Source organism: Carettochelys insculpta, chromosome 9 (assembly GCF_033958435.1).
Source record: "Carettochelys insculpta isolate YL-2023 chromosome 9, ASM3395843v1, whole genome shotgun sequence".
NCBI lineage: Eukaryota > Metazoa > Chordata > Testudines > Carettochelyidae > Carettochelys > Carettochelys insculpta.
The window spans coordinates 56,806,751-56,826,336 of NC_134145.1; the positions used below are offsets into that span (position 1 = coordinate 56,806,751).

General features: G+C 51.8%; 1 protein-coding gene across 1 annotated transcript in view; it reads right to left on the reverse strand.

Annotated features, from left to right (window-relative positions):
- The window catches only part of LAMC2 (laminin subunit gamma 2), a 39,025-nt gene extending 28,163 nt beyond the window's left edge, over positions 1 to 10,862 (reverse strand). The window contains exons 1-2 of the mRNA XM_075002821.1: positions 10,778 to 10,862; positions 880 to 1,068 (exon numbers count right to left, since the gene is read on the reverse strand). Of these exons, the coding sequence (XP_074858922.1) occupies positions 880 to 1,068; positions 10,778 to 10,862 (274 nt within the window). The remainder of the gene's footprint in view (positions 1 to 879; positions 1,069 to 10,777) is intronic.
- Positions 10,863 to 19,586: the final 8,724 nt, after the last annotated feature.

A 19,586-nucleotide genomic window follows, 5' to 3' on the forward strand; every position in this document is an offset into this window, starting at 1 on the left:
GCCTGGGGCTGGCTGGGATGAATTAATTTAGGGTCTTTGCTACCAGTGAGCCGTGCCCATAGAACGCCTTGTGCTGGCCTGCAGAGTTCCCGTATCATATTATTAAAATGTTAGAAGGGAAAGGCACTGCCGGGGGTACAGCCAGTGCAAGACACAGCCTGCTGAGATAGGTGGGACCCGCCCCACCTCCCGCTCTCTCCATAACGGGGCACTGAGGGTGTTGTTACTGCAGCGAGGCTGTACTGGATATGTGGAAAGATTTCAGCAGCAGAGCACTGTGCAGAGTTGATGAAAACTACGACTTCGACACCGTGAGCATCCCAGCAGCATCCGGACGCGCAGAGCTTTCCGGTGGCTGGAGGAAAATTAGAAACTGAGCCACCACACCCTGCAGCCACAGCTCCTTTCCACAGGGATGAGCCTAAGGCCTCGGCCCAGGTGTTGCATCCGGGCTCACCCCTCCGGCCTGACATCATGCAGGAGAGGCAGCAGGGCACATTTTTGTGACCAGACGCTCCGGGTCACAGCATCATTCAGGCGTGGCCCAGCCATACTTCAAACCAAATCGCGCTGCCACCCTGGGTGCCAGGCTGCAGTTCCACACAGCGTGGGAGCCCTCCCAAAGGGCAAGCCCTGGGCAGGCTGTCCCTTCTTCCCACGACCTGGCCAGCGCTGGCCACAGCAGACAGAGCTTGGGAGAGACATGGCTAAGGCCCCAGTCAGCTTCATCTGCCAGAATCAGGCAGGGACCATTTTAATTGGCACCTACAAAACAGCTGTTTGATTGGCTCACTTCTAATCCAGCTGAGGCTCCTTTGTGTCTCTCAAACTCCCATCCCCGCCACCTCCTCCCATGTCCCCACCTCGCTGCTCCGGTACCTGTGGGGTCGCAGTTACAGGGCAGACAGGCCTCTCCATCCCGCCTGTGATAGAACTCCTCCTTGCACCTCTCGCAGTGAGCGCCATCGGTGTTGTCAATGCAATTGAGGCAACGGTATCCATTGCCTGTTTCTCGGAGCAGGTCCCTGTCAAAGAGGCACTGGCCAGACTTCCCGTTGCAGTCACAGACTGAAAGAACAGAAGACATGGTTGTGACAGGGCAGACCACACTGTCTATGGGAATCTGACATAACTGCAACGTGCTTTATGCAAGATACTTCACCTGAGCTCATTGAAGGGCTGAGATATATTGAATCTGATTATCTCTTTTGCATGCATGAACCATTTTTGCAGATCAAGATAGGAACCTCGAACTACATGTCTGTCATTGCTGATTTGCTGCTTTGGGTCACACCAACTGTTCACACTTCAGGGCTGTGATGACCCATTAGCAAGATTTCCTGAGGATGTGAGGGATGGCTTGTGTATTATGGACACAGGGGGTCTTGCAGACACATGTGACCATGTCACCTGATGCTGGGATCCAACTTAGAGGCTGTATTTTTCTACAGGAGCAGAGGGAAAGTTTTGACTGAACACAAAGGAGTCTCTCACCTTTACAGCACTTTTTTTTGAGGGTGGGGGAGAGATGCAGATAACCCAGGTGATCAGTTCACCCTGGTACCCCACCCCAGACAAGTGCTGGAAACAACTTAACTGGAGGAAAGACCTGTGCCCAGGCTAGAAAGGTGTCTGCAGTGTGACAATTATTAGAACAACTTTGCGGGTGAGATACGACAAGTAACTAGTTTCTTTAGCATACAGTAGAACCTTGAAATATGCACACTCTAGTTGCATGACTCAAAGGTTAACACAACTGAGTTGGAGGGAGCTGGTGCCTGGCTCCAGGCTGCCTGCCACTCCGGGGAGCTGGGGAACCGACCCTTGCACCAGTGGTCAGTTGTCAGTTGCTGCACTGGTCAATTTCCCTGCTCCTGTCAATGGCAGTCTGACACTGGGCTGCCACCACTGACCCAAATGGGGAAACTGCTCCTGTCAGGGACAGAGAGAGTCAGGCTGCCGCTCCTCACAAGAGTGGTTTCCCTGCTCCTGTCAGGCTGCAGCCCTGACAGGAGCAGTACCTTGACTCTTGGCTGCCACCACTGGGAGGAGCTGGGAAACTGACCAGCACAGTAGCTGGTCAGTTTCCCTTCTCCTGTGAGCAGGGGGGGCAGCCCAGAGCCAGGCTTTCTGCCTGCCACTCACAGGAGACAGGAAACTGACCAGCACCTCTGCACTGGTCGGTTTCCTGGCTCCCCCCAAGTTATGTGAAATTCAACTTGTGCAGGGCTGTGCAAGAACACAACCTTTGCCTAAGTCAGGGGGTCAACTGTATGAAGCTTACCTTGAGAGTTCTGTTTTATTTTGCTTAATAACCCTACGTTCTACTGCAGGATCTCTTTTATTTCCACTGCAATCTGACCTTTTATCGGTGCTTTTTTGGTGCTGATACTTGCCCGTACTGAGTACTGGCACCTTGGCAGCCCCAGCTGCAAGATTGGCTGGCCAGGGGGAAGGAGAAGGGGAAACCAGCTGAGTACCAACTCCTTTTTTTAAACACAAAAAAGCACGGCCTTTTATATTTAATAAACTCACTTTTATTAATAAACCCCATGTAAATAATTGGTACCTGGGATGGGAAGAGCCTGTACACATTTCTCTTTGGCTATGTCTCCACCGCAGAATTTTTCAGAGAGAACTTATTTCAATGCTCTGCCATCAAAATAAGTTACTTCTGAAAAGAGCAGTTGCACGGCGAGACCATTTCGAAATGGCGCGTTCCCGCCAGACAGCCCAATTTGGAAATAAGAGCAAGAATGGACAGCCTCCCAGGAGGCCAGTTAAGTCCTAATGGCTTCTGCTTAGTACACACTGAGCCCATTTGGAAACTGAAAGGGGAGGAGGTTGGTGAAAGTCGTTGATTTTGGTGGAGTTACTATTTCGAGTTAAAGGCACTGTTATGACTGAACAACAAGCTGTGTAGTGTGGAGGCAAAGGCTGGTGGCATGTTTTGTCTTTCTGCAAAAAGGGTTTTTTTCCTTTAAAAAAAAAAAAAAAGCGTAGAGAAGCCCTTTGAGAAAGGAGGCAAATTTTATGAGCTTATACAGTACAGATCTCGATACAGCAAATGATGGATTCATACATGGTTTAGCTTCCAGAAAGGCTCTGTACTTCCAGTCTGGGCAAATTTCTCACATTGGACTGCTTAAAGTGTGTGTCTGCAGCCCGGAGGATGTGTCTGTGCTGATGCAGGCTGGAGAGCAGAGGTCAGCAAGACAGAGTTACAAGGTGTCCAGGCTCAGTGGGGTCTCAGTACATCAGGTGGCAGTCCCACAGGGGTCCTGACCTGTCACGATGGCCACAGTTAAACCGAAGGCCCTTGGGAGCACTTACACAGAAGCGGCCACATTTGGGAGTTTTCACAGGCAAACCTCTGGCCGATGAAGGACTCCAGACAGCGAGTGGGTATCAAAGCCCTCTGCTCAGTCCAAAACAGGCACGGCATGGGCAGTGCAAGGTCCCACTAACATCCCTCAACCTTCCTGACTCTCTGTGCTGCAGAGGATAATCTGCAGAGGGTTGAGAGGCAGGTGCACCAGCCAGGGCTCAGGGCTTCATCCCCGACAGACACCTCCTGCAGATCTGAAGGCCACACACCCCCCCTTCCCCACAGGGCAGAAGCCCCTAGCCCCAGACCCCTGCTGCAGGGCAGAAGCCCTGAGCTCCCTTGCCCCAGCCTGGGAGCTGCACTTTCCCTGCAAAACAGCTGCATGTATCTTGTGAGCTGTGATTTGACCACCTTGGTTTGTGCGGGGTTCTTTGGTGATATGAACTCCCAGAACTGCGCTGAGGCTGCTGTAGGTTTTCTTCAGAAAGCAAGTAGTAGCCTGACACCTCCCAGCGCTTACGCTACAGGGCGCTCTTGGTTTGGGATCTCATCTTATTGAACAGAAATATCCTCCCTGTCAATTTCTAGGGGCTGTATTGGAACACACAGAGGCTGAGCCACCGTGAACCAGGGGAGCTCCTCGGAGCTGTGCAGGTTTATACCAGCTGAGGTGTCCCCTACCCTCCAGTCTTCCTGAAACAAGCCTGAGAGAGAGCAAAGGGGATTAGTATTTAGGGCAGAGGAGAAATGAATTTAAATGAGTGACTCTCGTGTGTCTGAAATATTTCCACTGTGTGAACCGCAGGGAGAACGTTGTTATTTATAGTGAAAAAAGAGGGGGAATGGCAGAAATACGGCCAGCACAAAGCCACCGGAAACAGAACGTGGTGCGGCGTTTTTTCCGTGTTACCTGGGGAGAAGCGTCAGCCGGGAAGGACCCAAGCCACAGAGGAAAGAGAAGCAAAGGAAAGAACGCAGCACACTGGACAGAACAACACTCGGCCAGCTGGGAATCCGTCACCCTGCAGCCATGAAGTCAGGCTCCGACTGTGCCCAGGCCCAGCCAACGGAATGAGCTCTCCCAAACGCACGCGCGCGGCGGCACAGCTGTCTCTTCACTGACACTGGACCCGGGGATGGCCACAGAGACGACTGCCCCGGCGGCTGTGGTGTCCCTGGGAACAGCTTGCAGATCGGCCACGGCTGCTAGGCAGGGCCTGCTGCTGCAGGGGGAGTGGTGGCTGCCACAGGAGACTGAGCGGAAGAGGGTCCCACTGGCAGGTGTCAGAGGAGCGTGTTGGTTAAACAAGGAGAGATGCGTCCCCTGGGTAAGGACAGCTGGGAAGACCGGTGTGTGCAGAAATCCCCACCTGCCCTCCCACGCCTGGCAGCCTCCAAAAGCTCCTGCAACCAGAGAGTGGTGGGAGGAATCCCAGGCACCCCAGCAGCAGCAGTGGTACATTTGGCCCAGTGGGCTGCCAGCCCCCGCCCCAGGTTCAACCACGACACTGGAATTCCAACCCCCCTCCAAGACACCTGCGCCCATAGGGAAAACCCTGCCGGGATCTGCTGACGCTGCCAGGCCACCACGAGCTGGGCTCCCTGAAGCCAGCACTCGGCCCAAAACTGCTGCCAGCACACTGAGACCAGCCCCCCCATGCCCAGCTCCCTGGAGGCCTGCGCTCCACACCCGCTACTGAGAGTTTTCTCCAGCGGCCAGGGAGGAGAACTGCTCCCCAACCTTTCTGCAGCTCCCCCAGCCTCCACTAGGGGCAGAAAGATTGTGCTGAATCCATGGTCCATGCGACCTGGAACCCCCGGTGCTGGCTTGCAGCTGCCACAGGCCGGGCAAAGGGAGAAGGCACCCTGACAGCAGGCCTGGTGAGAGCGAGGGGGAAGCTGCAGCCTGGGAAATCCAGTGCAGCTTCATCCCCAGCCAGGGCTGCTGCAGCATGAGAGATCGGTAAGCCAGGGAACATCTGATACCGAACACAGCAATTGCTGGCAAACCCTCTGTAGCAAGGTAAAAGGGCAGCTCCCTGACTCAATGCAAAACCCCTTCAGGCCCAGCAATCTCCTCAACCAAGCAGAACAAGCCAGACCCCCAGAGGTACAAAGCGCCTTCTTCCCCTCTGCAGTCTCTGAAGAGCGGCTGCTGCTGTAACCACAGGCAGACTCGAACCTGGGACCTCTGGAGCTTAGCGGAGGAGCCTGTCCAGTGTGTGCTAAAAGCCAGCGGTCCCTCAGCTCTGGCTCCAGAGGAGACTCGCTCTCTCTCTCGGTAAGTGGTCTAGGTGCCACGGCCTGTGACAGGGAGCCACACCCATAGGCGTGTTGGTTACACTGACATCACCTGAAACATGTCTGTAACTGTACGTGATTTCACATGTCATTGCCTGTCTCCCTTCACGCTGCTGCTGCGTGTCTCCGTTCTCCGTGACCCCTTCAGAACCAGATGCCGGAGTCAGATGGGCTTCCTGCTGAGATCTCTTGCAAATCTGTGCTCACTGTCAGAGCCACATCTACCTGCCACTTCCACACACTCCCCGCTTGTGGCTCTCTCTGTGAGTAACTCCCATGGACTTCCAGGCTTGAACACTCATCCCCCCCGCCACCAGACCCAAACCCTGCCAGATGGGCTGGGTCTGGCTGGGCATGTTCAGTAATAACAGTTAAGCATCTCGCTGGCACAGACTGACAAGTCCGCCCGTCACACTCTGGCTGGCTCGCCCTAACAAAGCCCTCCTGCTGGCTGCGACCAAGCCATCGTGCAAGTGAACAGCACGGTGAAAGCAGAGGGAAGTTCAGCCGTGCTTATTGGGGTCTTCAGCCACGGCTTTACTTCTAACTGTTGCCAGCAGAACTGCGTCCACAAGTGTTGGCTCCAGGGCTGCTCCAGGGCTGGAGCACAGACAGAAAAAATATTAGCGGGTGCTTAGTGTCTACTGCCTGCCTGGTGCCCCACCCATCAACTCCTCCACCTCCCTGCCAGCACCCACTGACTGCCGAGAGCAGCTGATTCAGGGTGGTGCATGAGGCCAGGAGGTGGGGAAGAGCAGGGATGGGGGCAGAACTGGGCGGGGGCAGGACCTGGGATACTGTGAGGGGTTAACGATATAATTGGAGCTACAAACTGGAAGGGACCTCAGGAGGTCATCTAGTCCAGTCCCCTGCCCTCTTGGCAGGACCGAGCCACATCCCTGACATCTACTTGCCCCAATCCCTAAGTGGCCTGCTCAAGGATTGAGCTCACCACCCTGGGTTTAGCAAGCAACCCCCCTCGCAGAGATGGCACAGGACTGGTTGCACTGTACTTTCCCTGCTCTGGTGGGGCTGGAATAAGCTATTGGGACACGCACAGCTTGACCAGTATCAGCTGCACCCACGCCACCGCTTTGTGTTGAACTGTGGTGTAAAGTTTTGGCCTCAGGCTGCACTAATAGCCCTGGGACTATCCCACCTCATAGGGGCCCAGATCCCAGGCACCAGCCCAAACATCTGCACTCCTTACCCTGAGCCCCCAAGTCACCAGCCACAGGCGTCTGACTGCAGCACAGACACGCCCCAAGAGGATGCGGCTGGGGTGGGGGAACGTGCTCACAAGTGTGTGAAAAGGACAAGCAGGGGACAGGGGCTTGGAGGAGGAGAAGGCCAAGGAGGAGCCTGTGAGCACAGCAGGACCCAGGAGAAAGCCAGAGAGAGCGTAGGGGGTTGGGTCCTGGGCATGAGCTAAACCAGCTCCTTGTGTTGCTGGTTCCGTCGGCGTTCGGAGAGGCAGGACTTGGTACGGCCGCACATTGCCCCGTCTTTGGCTGCGCGTTTCGTCGGTGAACAAAACTGCACCACAGAAAAACGTCGGACGGTCTGCGTCTCCTTGCACAAGTAGAACGTCGCAGGGCCCCGCAGGCCAACGAGCCGTTCAGGTTGAAAAGGGGAAGCGGTATTAAGGGAGGTCAGCAGGCTGCCTTGGGAGTCAGCATCCCACCCCCACGGCTCTCCGGGGTGCTGACCGAGTGGTCCGCGATGAATGTATTTCACATCGGTGATTTCCAGGAGGAGCCGAGGCAGAGTTTCATGCTGCCAGATGAGGCCTCTGGTGACCTGGACCTGCCCTTCCTACGCGCATCGCTCTGGCTGGAGCGGGACAAACCCAGGGCCGGGGAGACGCGACAGACTCGTCACCCTTGTCTGGCTTCCAAGCAACAGCCGCAGAGCTGGTGGAGCATCCCAGGCCTCTGCTGGCAAAGGCCTGAGTCTGGGCTCCGGAAACACACACCTCACAGGTGGAAAGAAGCCCCCAGTTCCCATTCCCACACCTAAACTTCACAGGGGAAGCCCCAGGGAGCGGAGCCACTGGCTAGTGTCAGCTGCACAGAGCTCTGTGTAGCTCATGGCCCTCAGCCCAGCAGGTCGCTCCTCCACCCAGCACAGCAAGATGAATCTGTCTGGGGGCTCAGCCTTTGCCAGCCAGCACCCAAATCCAATCCGCTCCTCTGGCCTCTGCCCCTCCCTCCAGCCCACCCATCCATATCCAGCACTCAGCTGGACCACCACCTATGAAAACCTCCCTCACCCGCTAACAATGAGAGCGCCTCTGATCCAGGACCAAACGCTCCCCACGTGAAGGGGCAATGAGGGCTGCTGAGCCTCACACGTCTGACTTTACTTAAAGGCCATGGTGACATGACCCCGGATGATTGACCCAGAGGTTCAATCTTCCAGGGTGCAATTTTGCGCATCTGGTAGGGACGCGTGAAATCAACCTATCAGGGGTTGGCAGTTGACCCCTGTACTCTTCATGTGCCATGAGGTGCAAGAGAGGTCAACGGGAGACACTCTTCCCACTGGCCTTCTTCAGTGAGGATGGCCAGTTAAATGGATTGCAGATATGTCTATTCTAGCTATGCAATTGCCGTTGCCATCAAAGCTTGTGCTCCAAAATATCTGTTAGTCTATAAGGTGCCACAGGACTTCTCGTTGTTTTTGGAGGTACAGACTAACATGGCTGCCTCTCTGATACTTGTCACTTGCGTAGTGTAGACATAACCTTATGGTCCTGATCCATCCAAGGATGTTTCTCCCACCAGAAACGCTTGAGAACCAGCCTTTAATAGATACAAAGTGCAGGTAGCTGAGATCTCCCTCTTTGGCCCCAGTACCCACAGGGGCACGGGCAAATGTCACTGCCTAGAAATCCCCAGCCAGCAACAAAAGAGGCACGAGCCACACGTGACAAACGACTGGCACCATCACATATAATTGCACGTGGAAAAACGAGTGCCACCCTAGTGCCCAGTGCGTTATAAACATGACAAGCATGCCAGCCGCCACTGAACGGCACACTGCACTGCTCTGTCAGGCGCCTGCCTACAACGCAACTTACACGTCTATTGCAAGAGGTTTTGTTGAGCATTTTGAAAAACCAGCATGTGACTGTCTGCAGCCCAGCGAGATTTCATATTTAGCTATTTTGATTTAAATAGACCGGTTATAAACAAAAGAGGCAAGCACGTTAACTGTGAGAACATGGCTGGTTGACGAATGCAGGAGAAGGTGCCAATAACATTAACATCAAGCTACCTTTGATTAACTGATTCAGGAAGTTTGCTGTCGATTAATTACACTCAATACAAGTCTGTCAATAATTTGCTACTGGTTGTCACTTTATAGCAACTACAGTGATTGGTTCAAAGTCCATATATACCGAACATCTCACTGTTCTGTTTCACTTACTGCAAGAAAAAGAAAGTGAGGATGATGGTTTATTCGGAGATTTTGTTTCATCTATAGTTACGTTTCTTATAATAATCTGATTAGTTCTGCCCCTTAAATGAATCTGATGTGTTTTTCGCAAAACAGGTCGTTTTTCAGTCCTTCTTTCTTTACTTTTTCCATCGTCTCTTGGTGCATCTAATTCACATTAAAATAATTAAAATTACAGACCCGTGCTTCCAAGCCAATGAGTCAATATACTCACAGATGTTGCCATCCTACTGACAACGTTAAGCATCTCTCTATAAACAGTCTTAGGCTTGGTCTGCTTGAGACTTTAGAGTGCGGTGCAGACATGCACTTCTAGCTACAGCAATTGCGGTAACTAGAATCAATGTACCTGCAATCAACTGTAAGGTCTGTCCTCACTGAGGGAGGTCCATAGCAACGTTACTTCTATCCACCTCCCTTATTTCTTGCATAAGCAGGAGTATGGGGGTTGACTGCGGACCTCAAAGAGCTCAGGTTCACGCGCCTTTACCAGATGCACGAAATCGAATTCTGGAAGATCCACCGTGCCCTCAGTGGCGTGTCATTCCAGACAACGTGTGTTCAAGTCAGACACTGTCACACCATTGTATATCAGATATAGTAACAGCAATGCAGCCACAAAATCAGTCCGCCTTGCATCGTCCAGAAAGATCCTACCAATGTCAGTATATGTCTTGTAACCCTACACGCAAGTAGACTGCAGTGTAGCAAAGTGAACCCATTAAAATCACCTGTTCAAACTTGTATAGGTATACAACCAGCATCATCGTGCAAAATCTCTCATAACATAGAAAATTGCTAGTGGTGTCGTGGCACGACCGGTAACTACACAGAGTCACGTGCAAGCTGGGAACACTGGCTGTGCAGATACGGTCTAACATGAAACAGTTTGAAAGGCAAATCTCCCCGAGATCTCGATTCTGTGTTACGAAAACGAAAAAGCACGCTTCGCCCAGGTCTGGCGCTGGCTGAGCTGCAACTGCTTTGAGCTGCTAGATTAAGACAATATAGTGTAAAGAGCACGGTCAGGCCCCAATTTCTCTAATAAAGAAAGCAACAGAATAGTTACCCGCCAGCTTGTTATTTAAAAAGGGCTCCTGGGCTCGCTCTGGTCAGCATTTGCCTGTCTGAGTTCCTTCCAAGGAAATACCAATATAAGTTGAACCTGTCATCCAGCACTCTCAGGACCTGCCCAGTGCCAGACAAGAGCATTTGCCAGAGGACGGGAGGTCAATATTTTCTAGCACATTACCAACACTTCCACTGCTTACTGGGCTCTTAGGGGTAAATTAGAACTAAATCACAGCACAGAACACTGAGAGCCAGGACTGGGGGTTGGAAACAAACTTATGGGACTGCGGGAAACTCAGCCACACCCATGATAAGAGGTTGTTCAGCTAATTAAAATCATGCCAGGTAACGGAGTTTGCAGGACGCGAGTGCGCCGGATCAGAGAGGTTCGACCTGTAGTAGTATCTAATGTTTACTCCCCATTAAAGCAGCATGGCTCTCATCCACCAGTGCCTCTGAAAAGGCCCAGAAGGAGGGGAGACAGGTCTCACCTGAGGGCTCTTTAGCATTTAAGGTCACTGAGTCCCCCTCACTTAGCGCTGATTTTTTTTTGTAGTTTTGAGTGGAGTCAGTTTCCTAAACGAAGGCCGGCAGATGTAATCATATCAGACTCACCTTCTCTTCCGTTGGTACCAACGGCTGCAGGCAGGAAGAGAGACACACTGAGACAGCTCAGGGTGAGCAGCCAGGGCAAAGTCATTTCTGAGGGCCCTGGGCAGCCCCCGAAGGTGTGTGAACACACTACACAGCAGATCAAAACACGGGCGGCCTGCGGGGAGCTTGCAGCTGGCTTAAGAGTGTGCTTTGCTTTCTCTTCCCCAGTGATTTTATCAGCTCCTTTCCCTGAGACACTCCCGAGAGGTATGTCTCAGTCTGACTCACCTCCCCTGGTGAGCAAGGGAAAGCCCAGCCCATAGGAAGCAGACGCACACACACCCAGCTTGCATAGGTGTCCTACACCAGCCAAAACAACAGCAGGCACCCAGGGAAGAGGGCGATCTGGAGGGACACAGACTTCAGCAGCACCAGCTTCCTCCCGGTCACTGCCAGCTGGAGCTCCGATCCTCAGCAGAAGCCCCACAGAATTAAATCAAAGCTGCTGTAGATGCTGGAAATCTTGCGCTGTAGTCAAGCCTGTGGCTGAATCAAGAGGGCTCAGTCTCAGTCACTGTCCTGTCTTTGGGATGTTCTTCAGGAACTAATCAGTCCCACGGGTCTCTCAGTCACTTCCAGAGGCTCCGGTCGAGCTCACGCTCCCATTGTGCAAGGTGCTGTACAGACGCACTGGGAGCAAGCATCCCTGACCGAAGAGACTGCACGCAAAACAGATGACCCAAAGGGCACGGAGAGGTCAGGTTCTGTTCTGCAAGCCATGGGGCCAACCCCAATTTCTAATTCAGATAATTAATGTTTACGTCTCCTTCCGAACCTCTCAAGCTGCCCGCCAGCCTCTGACAGCGTAAATCCCTGGTGCTGGTGCTATGCTATGCAGTTCCTCTCCAGGAGACCAGGAGCAGCAACCCACATGATGTCACTGCCCGGCTGGAGTGCCCCTTGGCCACAATTCCCTGACGCTGCTCTCAAGTGAGCTTTTATTAGATTTGTTGTCCCCTTTAACACCACAGAGCTTAGCACAAACAACAAACCCAACTCACCAAGTTGCTGATGGCAGGTGGATTTCGGCCACCCAGGACAGCTTTATCTGATGGGTTTTAAAAGGGGAGGGATATAAACAGTCCTAAAGTGGTCATTAACAGATAGCTCTTGCCGAACTGTCTCGCGGCTCAGTCACTCATTTGGTGAAATGTATTCAGTATGGAGATATACATGTCTCATAGAGCCGGAAGGGACCTCCAGAGGCCATTGAGTCCGGTCCCCTACCCTGGCAGAACCAGCACACTCCCTAACAGGTTTTTATTTATTTTTTGTGTGTGTCTATTGGCCCCAGACTCCTAAATGGCTTCCTCCAGGATTGAACTCTCAACCCTGGGTTTAAAAGGCCAGTGCCTGACCCACTGAAGATTCCTCATGCGCTGCAAAATACCCTATTTCCGCCACTACTTCCTCCACCCAGCTACAGAGCCAGTGTAACACCATCCACCTGCCAAGACGGAACTGACCCCTGCAGTGCATTTTCAATTGCCTGGTATAGCTTTAAACACCCCTACCAAAGGGGCTTCTGAGATGGGAATAACCCAGCTCCTTGTCAGGAAGCATTTTCTGATATTTAACCAACACTTTGGCAGGTCAATACTGAAGGAGAAAGCCAGCGTAGGAGATGCAATTCCAGCTATGGGAACGGCGTAACTGGAGCAGACATATCTGAAGCAGAATTTCTGCAGCATCCCCACAGTTGGGGGAGTTGGGAAACTCTCCCATCGACTTCCCCTACTCCTCACGACTCCTGTGGAGTATGAGGGTCAACAGGAATATGATCAGTAGTCGATTTAGCATGTCCCTACTAGACCTGCTAAATTGATCCCCAAGAAATCGATCTCCCATTAAGTGTAGACATGCCCCCTAAGTCACATTTCTCCTCCCTGTCCCCCTTTCCCAACACTCTACCCACTTTCTCTCCTTCCTTGGGGTTTACCTCCTTCTTACACTAGCTGGACACATCCCTCCCTCTTACTCATCATTCATGCTTATTTACTTAATCTTTACTCATCCATCTTTTCCCACCAGGACTAAGTCATTATGTCTGGGATCCTGGCATTCAACGAGCGCAACACACTAACCAACAGATAAGGTTTTAAACCCTTGTTTTCCAGGCAAGCCATTTAATGTGGGCCTGGAAGAAATGAAAATACACAACACGCTATTTATACAGACCCTAACCTCGGACAGCGCTGTTGGGAGACAGTCTTAATAAGCAACATGGAAAAGAGTTTCGCCTCTGCTTTGTTACCGGCTGGGGAACTGTAAAAGGAAAACGATCTCTGATATCAGCTGCAAAGTGTGCGCTCTCTTCCCCTGCCCCTTACTCTCTTCATGGCCTGTGATACACAGGAAGTATAACTGAATAGTCCCTTCTGGCCTTTGGCTGTCTTTGCAAGGATCTTCTTTATTTAAAACTAGCAGCCAAATCCCCAGCAGACTCTATAGGTTTGGCTTAAACATTCGTACTCCAGGAGGAGCATTGGGCATCTACCAAGTCTCCTCCATCTCACTCTGCCTCGGGACAAAATTTCTAGCTGGCCCCAGGAGTATCCCAGCTGTTTTCCTTCATCTCAGTTGATCTCCATGTTGCCTGAGGTCTATACGTTCGATCTTTTGAGCTGTGCCTACACGTGCACGCTACTTTGAAGTAGCGGCACTAACTTCGAAATAGCGCCCGTCGCGGCTACACGTGTCGGGCGCTATTTCGCAGTTAACTTCGACGTTAGGCGGCGAGACGTCGAAGTCGCTAACCTCATGAGGGGATCGGAATAGTGCCCTACTTCGACGTTCAACGTCGAAGTGTGGACCGTGTAGACGATCAGTGTCCCGCAATGTCGAAATTGTGGGGTCCTCCATGGCAGCCATCAGCTGGGGGGTTGAGAGACGCTGTCTCTCCAGCCCGTGCGGGGCTCTATGGTCACCGTGTGCAGCAGCCCTTAGCCCAGGGCTTCTGGCTGCTGCTGCTGCAGCGGGGGATTCATGCTGCATGCACAGGGTCTGCAACCAGTTGTCGGCTCTGTGGATCTTGTGCTGTTTAGTGCAAGTGTGTCTGGGAGGGGCCCTTTAAGGGAGTGGCTTGCTGTTGAGTCCGCCCTGTGACCCTGTCTGCAGCTGTGCCTGGCACCCTTATTTCAATGTGTGCTACTGTGGCGTGTAGACGTTCCCTCGCTGCGCCTATTTCGATGTGGTGCTGCGCAACGTCGATGTTGAACATCGACGTTGCCAGCCCTGGAGGACGTGTAGACGTTATTCATCGAAATAGCCTATTTCAATGTCACCACATTGAAATAGGCTACTTCGATGTAGGCTTCACATGTAGACGTAGCCATATAATTGTGTCTTGAGCTCATTGAATGCCAGGATCCCAGACATCATGATTTCATGTACCGCAGGCAGACAACAGGAGCGGGGGAGGGAGGGAGATGCCCTGATGACAGACGTTCCTGCAGTATCAGGGAATTGATTAGACGGAGAGATACCCAGTTTGTCCTCATAGGAAACCTCTCTACTGTATTGGCCATCTGAGCGTTATACAACGATACTATTCCACATGCTGCTGCCAGGTCATAACTCCCCTGGGGAAAGAGGGGAATGAAGAACTAAGTTTGTGTCATGAAAGAACTGGAGCTGTGCTGCAGAAACGTCCGAGGCTGTAGTTTGACCTGGCATTTGCATTGTTACTGTATGAATGGACTGGCTTAGTTCAATAGGGGGCTGTAAGGAAAATTAAGAGAACGGGAAGAAAAATAGCCCAAGATAAGCCACTTTGCAGCAACTGCTTAAAAACACAATGTCAGAACTAAGGAGGCCCCCTCAGGAAGACCAGAAGGTCTAAAGGACAATTGCTAAATACAAAAAGAAAGATGCTGTGGGGAGCTAGGGAAGGAGTTTGGAGAGGGGGGTGTTTGGGGAAACCATTTGTCATTGCATAAACAGTCCAGTTAATGTACACAGCAGAAGGGCGTTGCTGGCCCATGAGGGCATAGATCACATTAGCTGATGGGTGGGTGAACGACCCTCTGAAGGCAGTTTTCTGCTCTCTGAGCAACATCTACAACCCTGGGAGCACTAAGTGGCACCTGGCCTAGGGGTCCTGTAGGTCAGCTATAAGCCCAGCAACTTCCTTGTGGCTGGCATGTGAGATCTCTAGTGAGATCCAGTAGCCGTCTGGCAGCCATAATCATTGCAAAACGAATGTGAACAAATATTATTTCTCCTTCTTGTACGGCATATCGCCGACTGGACAAGCACCAGCTGCTAATTAAATGATTGCCGAAACCTCCAGGCGGGAGACCCCAAGGAACCAAACAATCAGCCTAATACCCAAGGGTTAGTTTGGTACCACAGGTAACGCAAAGCAAACCACAGCTTCTTCCAGCCAAGGGGCAAAGGGACTGCCTGAGCGGACAATCACAGTCACATCTGGCTGCAAATCGCTGGAAGGGCTCTGGGTGAGCATTGGGCAAAGACAAAAAAGGATTTAGTTAAGTCAGTCGAGGTTGTAGAACGGGCGGGCGTAACAACTTTCTTTTACAGCCACCCAGCTCTTTCCAGTACTTCTACTTGCTTCCACTAGACTCTCTGTACTTTGCTACACAAACGCCCTTGTTTAAACGCACAGAAGTGCTGGGCGTTCAGCAGAGCAGTGATTTATGGGAGACAGTGACACGACAGGGAGGCGGCCAGGGTGTCGTAAAAGCACAGGAATGTCCAAGAGCATGACTGCCTCCCTACTCAGCCCCAGGGACACCTTTCTTTGTGCTATGGTTCAAGTCGAAATCCACTGCCTCAGGGCTGGGGCTGATCACTCAGGAGCCGTGCCCTCCCAGGCAGCTCCAGTGAGCAAGCTGGCTCGGCTAGACTGCAGCTGAGGCGTCAGCAGTGCCAGGACGTACAGTCATGCCCGGCCTTGCCTCGCCTACGCCCTGCCTGGCGGCCACAAAGCACGCACAGGTAAGTGAGATAAGGGAGGAATCTGTTTCCTTTCTTCTGCCGCTCCTTCATTCGTCTCTCGTCCCCGCCGGATGGCCAAGGAATTCTCAGACCTCATTCCTGACAGCTGTCACTTGCCCCTGCAACTCCAGGCCGCTTTCTGCCAGCTTCCACCATGGGGGATCTCTGGAGGATGCTACTGATTGGTCACAGCTGTACAACGCTCAGGTGGGGCTACATGCATGAAGTATGGCAGTGGCAGGCGCAACTGGGGTATGGCCAATCAGCCCCCAGCCCAGTCCTGCTTGTGCCATGAAGCTGCTTGTGGGACCCCAGGTCCTCACCACCAGCCAGCTCACATTCACCATCAACAGCTGCCCAATGGCTGCCCCCCAAAGGAATCCTCTTCCAGCCGGCAGGATAAAGGAGCAGAGCCGGGCTCCCCAGATCCCCTTCCCCTGTCCTGATGAGAACCCGCTGAGGTACCAGCCCAGGGCACTGGGTCTTGGAGGTCTCCTGCACTCCCACAAGAGCAGCTCTTTGGAGCCCCGAGCTCCCTCAGACAAGCTTCACACCCTGCCAGACATCTCTGCCATCAGAAGCAGCCTAAGTCAACCAGCTCGTCTTACCTCAGCACAAGGACCTCATAACACCACCTCCGGCCAATGCCGGTAATACATTGCCATCGGCTTTGCCTCATTGACTCACTGCTGCCAGGCCACCTGTCCTAATCCTCCCCTCCCTCACCTACAACCCTCTGCCCTCGCAGCCCCTCTGGTCCCCTGTGGCATACTCCTGTCCCTTTCCCGTTACACTCATTCCTCAGGCAAGTGTAACCACCCCACCGGCAGACTCGAACCTGGGACCTCTGGAGCTTAGTGCACTACAGTTTGAGCAAAAGGCTGGCTGGCTCAGCTAAGGCTGTAGAGAAGAGTCAGTCTCTCTCTGTAAGCAGTCCCAGTGCCATTACACGGGACAGTATACCACACCGTCGGAACGGTGCTACAGGACGGCTTTTTTATTGTGAAGCTACAGACTAACGTGGCTCCCTCTCAGACACCGACACGGCTTTCACACCACCACGCAACAGTACGTGCGCCAAACGCAAAGTGGAACCACCAAGCACTCCAGTAGAGAGACCCCAGAGCTATCCTAGTAGCGCAAGGGGCAGACAATGGAGCAGGACAGATTTCCCTTAAAGAGACGGAGTGGCTTGTCTCAGGGCACTTACCCAGCAGCAGTGAGAACACACACAGAGTGACCCTCACATACACATTGCAGCATATAATCTGTGTCACAAAGTATCTTTCACTCCCCCACACCCTGTCTCTTTCTGTAGCCTCCAGCCCCACCGCTGCTGGGCGGGTGGGGGGCCCAGAGCCAGCCCACAACCAGTGCCAGAATTCATGGAGTGGCCCTTCTGTGAAAATTACCGCCCACCCCTCAACCAGATGATCATGGTCCCTTCCTAAAGGGTTTAGAGTCCATGAAACATACGAATGCATGGAAGCTGGGGAGATTGGAGCTGAAGTTTTCTCACCACTGATCACGGTGGAAGTCCCTTTGAAGAGTCCAGGGAGTGTCAGGGTCACTGCAACTTCCTATTCTGTAAAAACCAAATTTTAAACATCAGAACCAAACTTCCCCTTTAGCCCAGAGGAGGGTGTTGTCCTTGCAGCTCAGAGTCACTTCTCCAGTCCAGGCTGAGCAGACCTGACCTTCACAGTACGCACAAAAACACACCCCTTATCCTCCCCTAGGTGGTGATCACCCCCACTCACTCAGCCAGCTGCATGGGGGAGCTGACAGATTTGCTGGGAAAGGCACGGGGGTGGCTCTGCTCTCCTGGAAGGGGCTGGGCCTCAGCTTCCAGCTGTCCACTCTGCCTGGAGTGTGCTGTGCCCACCCCCTTCCATAGCCAGCCCTCAGAGCCACCCGGAGGGTATCGTGTGACACTCTGGTGGTGATTTAAAGGGCCTGGGGCTCCCGTCACCCCCCATACCGCAGTAGTGGGCACAGGAACCCTGCCAGGCCTTTGGGGAGTTGTCCTCTTTACCTCCCCAGCCCCAATGGCAGGCTTGCAGACACGTGGTATATACTTACCCTTCAATGGCAAGGAAGAAACTGCTTTTATTTTTCACTAAAAGAACTAAAATTCTTTCATATGCCCCATGAGAGAAAGAACTGTCACCAGTCACGTGTGACTGACTTTGGGGATTTGATTTCTAAACTTAGATGCTTTGTTTGAACCATGGCCAGGACAGGATTTTTGTTGCTGGCAGAGACATGTCTTGAAGAAGGATGCCTCTGTAACAAGAAAGCCCTCCTCTCTGCCCCTTGAGGGGAGCAACCACACTGGCATGTTTTCAACTTCATAAAAGAGCCTTGTAATGAGGAAGGATGAGAGAAGAGGAAGTAAAGATGTAAAGGGAACACTGAGATGGGAAAGCCTCTCTCTCTCTTGCAGGAAGATGGCGTAGTTCGTTCAGAAGTAACTACCTCCTGAAGTTCCACGAGAATCAATGGAGTGGGAAAATGTACTTTGTTACAGCCGGATTGCATGGGCAAGTTCCCTGCCCCACTGTTGTAATTTACAGGAAAGGGCTAAATCTCTCCTCAGCTTGTCATAAATAGAAATTCAAAGCAAGTTTTTCCTTTCTTTTTCTTTTTTCCAAATAAAAGTTTGAACACTTAAATTTCAGCGAGGGATAGAAAGATTTGAGGTCTTTTATAATAGGAGCTGAAGTATTTTACGTGGCTTTAGAAAGATTGATTTTGTTCTCTTAGCAGTAAAATTAGTCTCTGAATTCCATTTTACAGCAGACCCTCACAGCTACGAGCACCTCGAAAACACAGGCTGTTTGTAACTGGAATGTTTGGAACGCCGAACAAAATGTTATGGTTGTTCTTTTGAAAGTTTACAACTCAACATTGACTTAGTACAACTTAGAAACTTTAACATGCAGAAGACAATGCTGCTTTCCTTCTATTTTTAAGTAGTTTACATTTAAGATGGCACTGAATTTGTTTTTATTTGTTTGGTGTCCGCTGCTGCCTGATTACTTATTTCCATTTCCAAATAAGGTGTGGTCGATTGGTCAGTTCGTAACTCTGTTGTTAGTGACTCATACGTTAATTGACTTTTTTGAGGGAGGGTTGTTAAGTAACAAGACACTCATTTTTGTAGGATTTGCAGGATCTAAGGTTTTTGCAGGTGAGAGTGGGTGTAGCTATTACAGGGCTGGGCAGGATTGAAAAAGGTGTCCCATGCAGGGCTTTACCATCTATGTTCAAACCAAAAGTACATCTATACTACCTAGTAGATCGACCCAGTCAGGGTCGATCTTCCAGGGTTCTATTTCATGTGCCTAGTGGAGACACTCTCGCAAGGAGTAAGGGAGGCCAACAATAAGTCAATCTCAGCTACGCAATTGCTGTAGCTCAATTGTGTATCTACAATCAACTTCAAAGTCTACTGTGGACCTGGCCCAAAGCAAGGCCAGCTGAGGTACACAGTTCATACATGAACTAGCACTCATTGTCTTGCAAAGTTCTGAGAAGGTTAACATCCATCCATCAATTCCCATGACACCAAAAAGTCATCTGTCATGATTCTGATCCTAAGGTGAGATCTCTTCACTGCTACACATTCTGAGAGACGATTTAGGGGAAGTCCTTTCACAGCAGCTAAACCAAAACAAACTCGGCAGAAAAAGAAGGGGCCGTACCGCGACCCACATATTAAACTCATGAACCTTCAAAAGGCCAACCTTACACGCCAAGTTACCACGCACTTCCCCCAAATAAAGAACACTCAAAGAAACTCACAGTA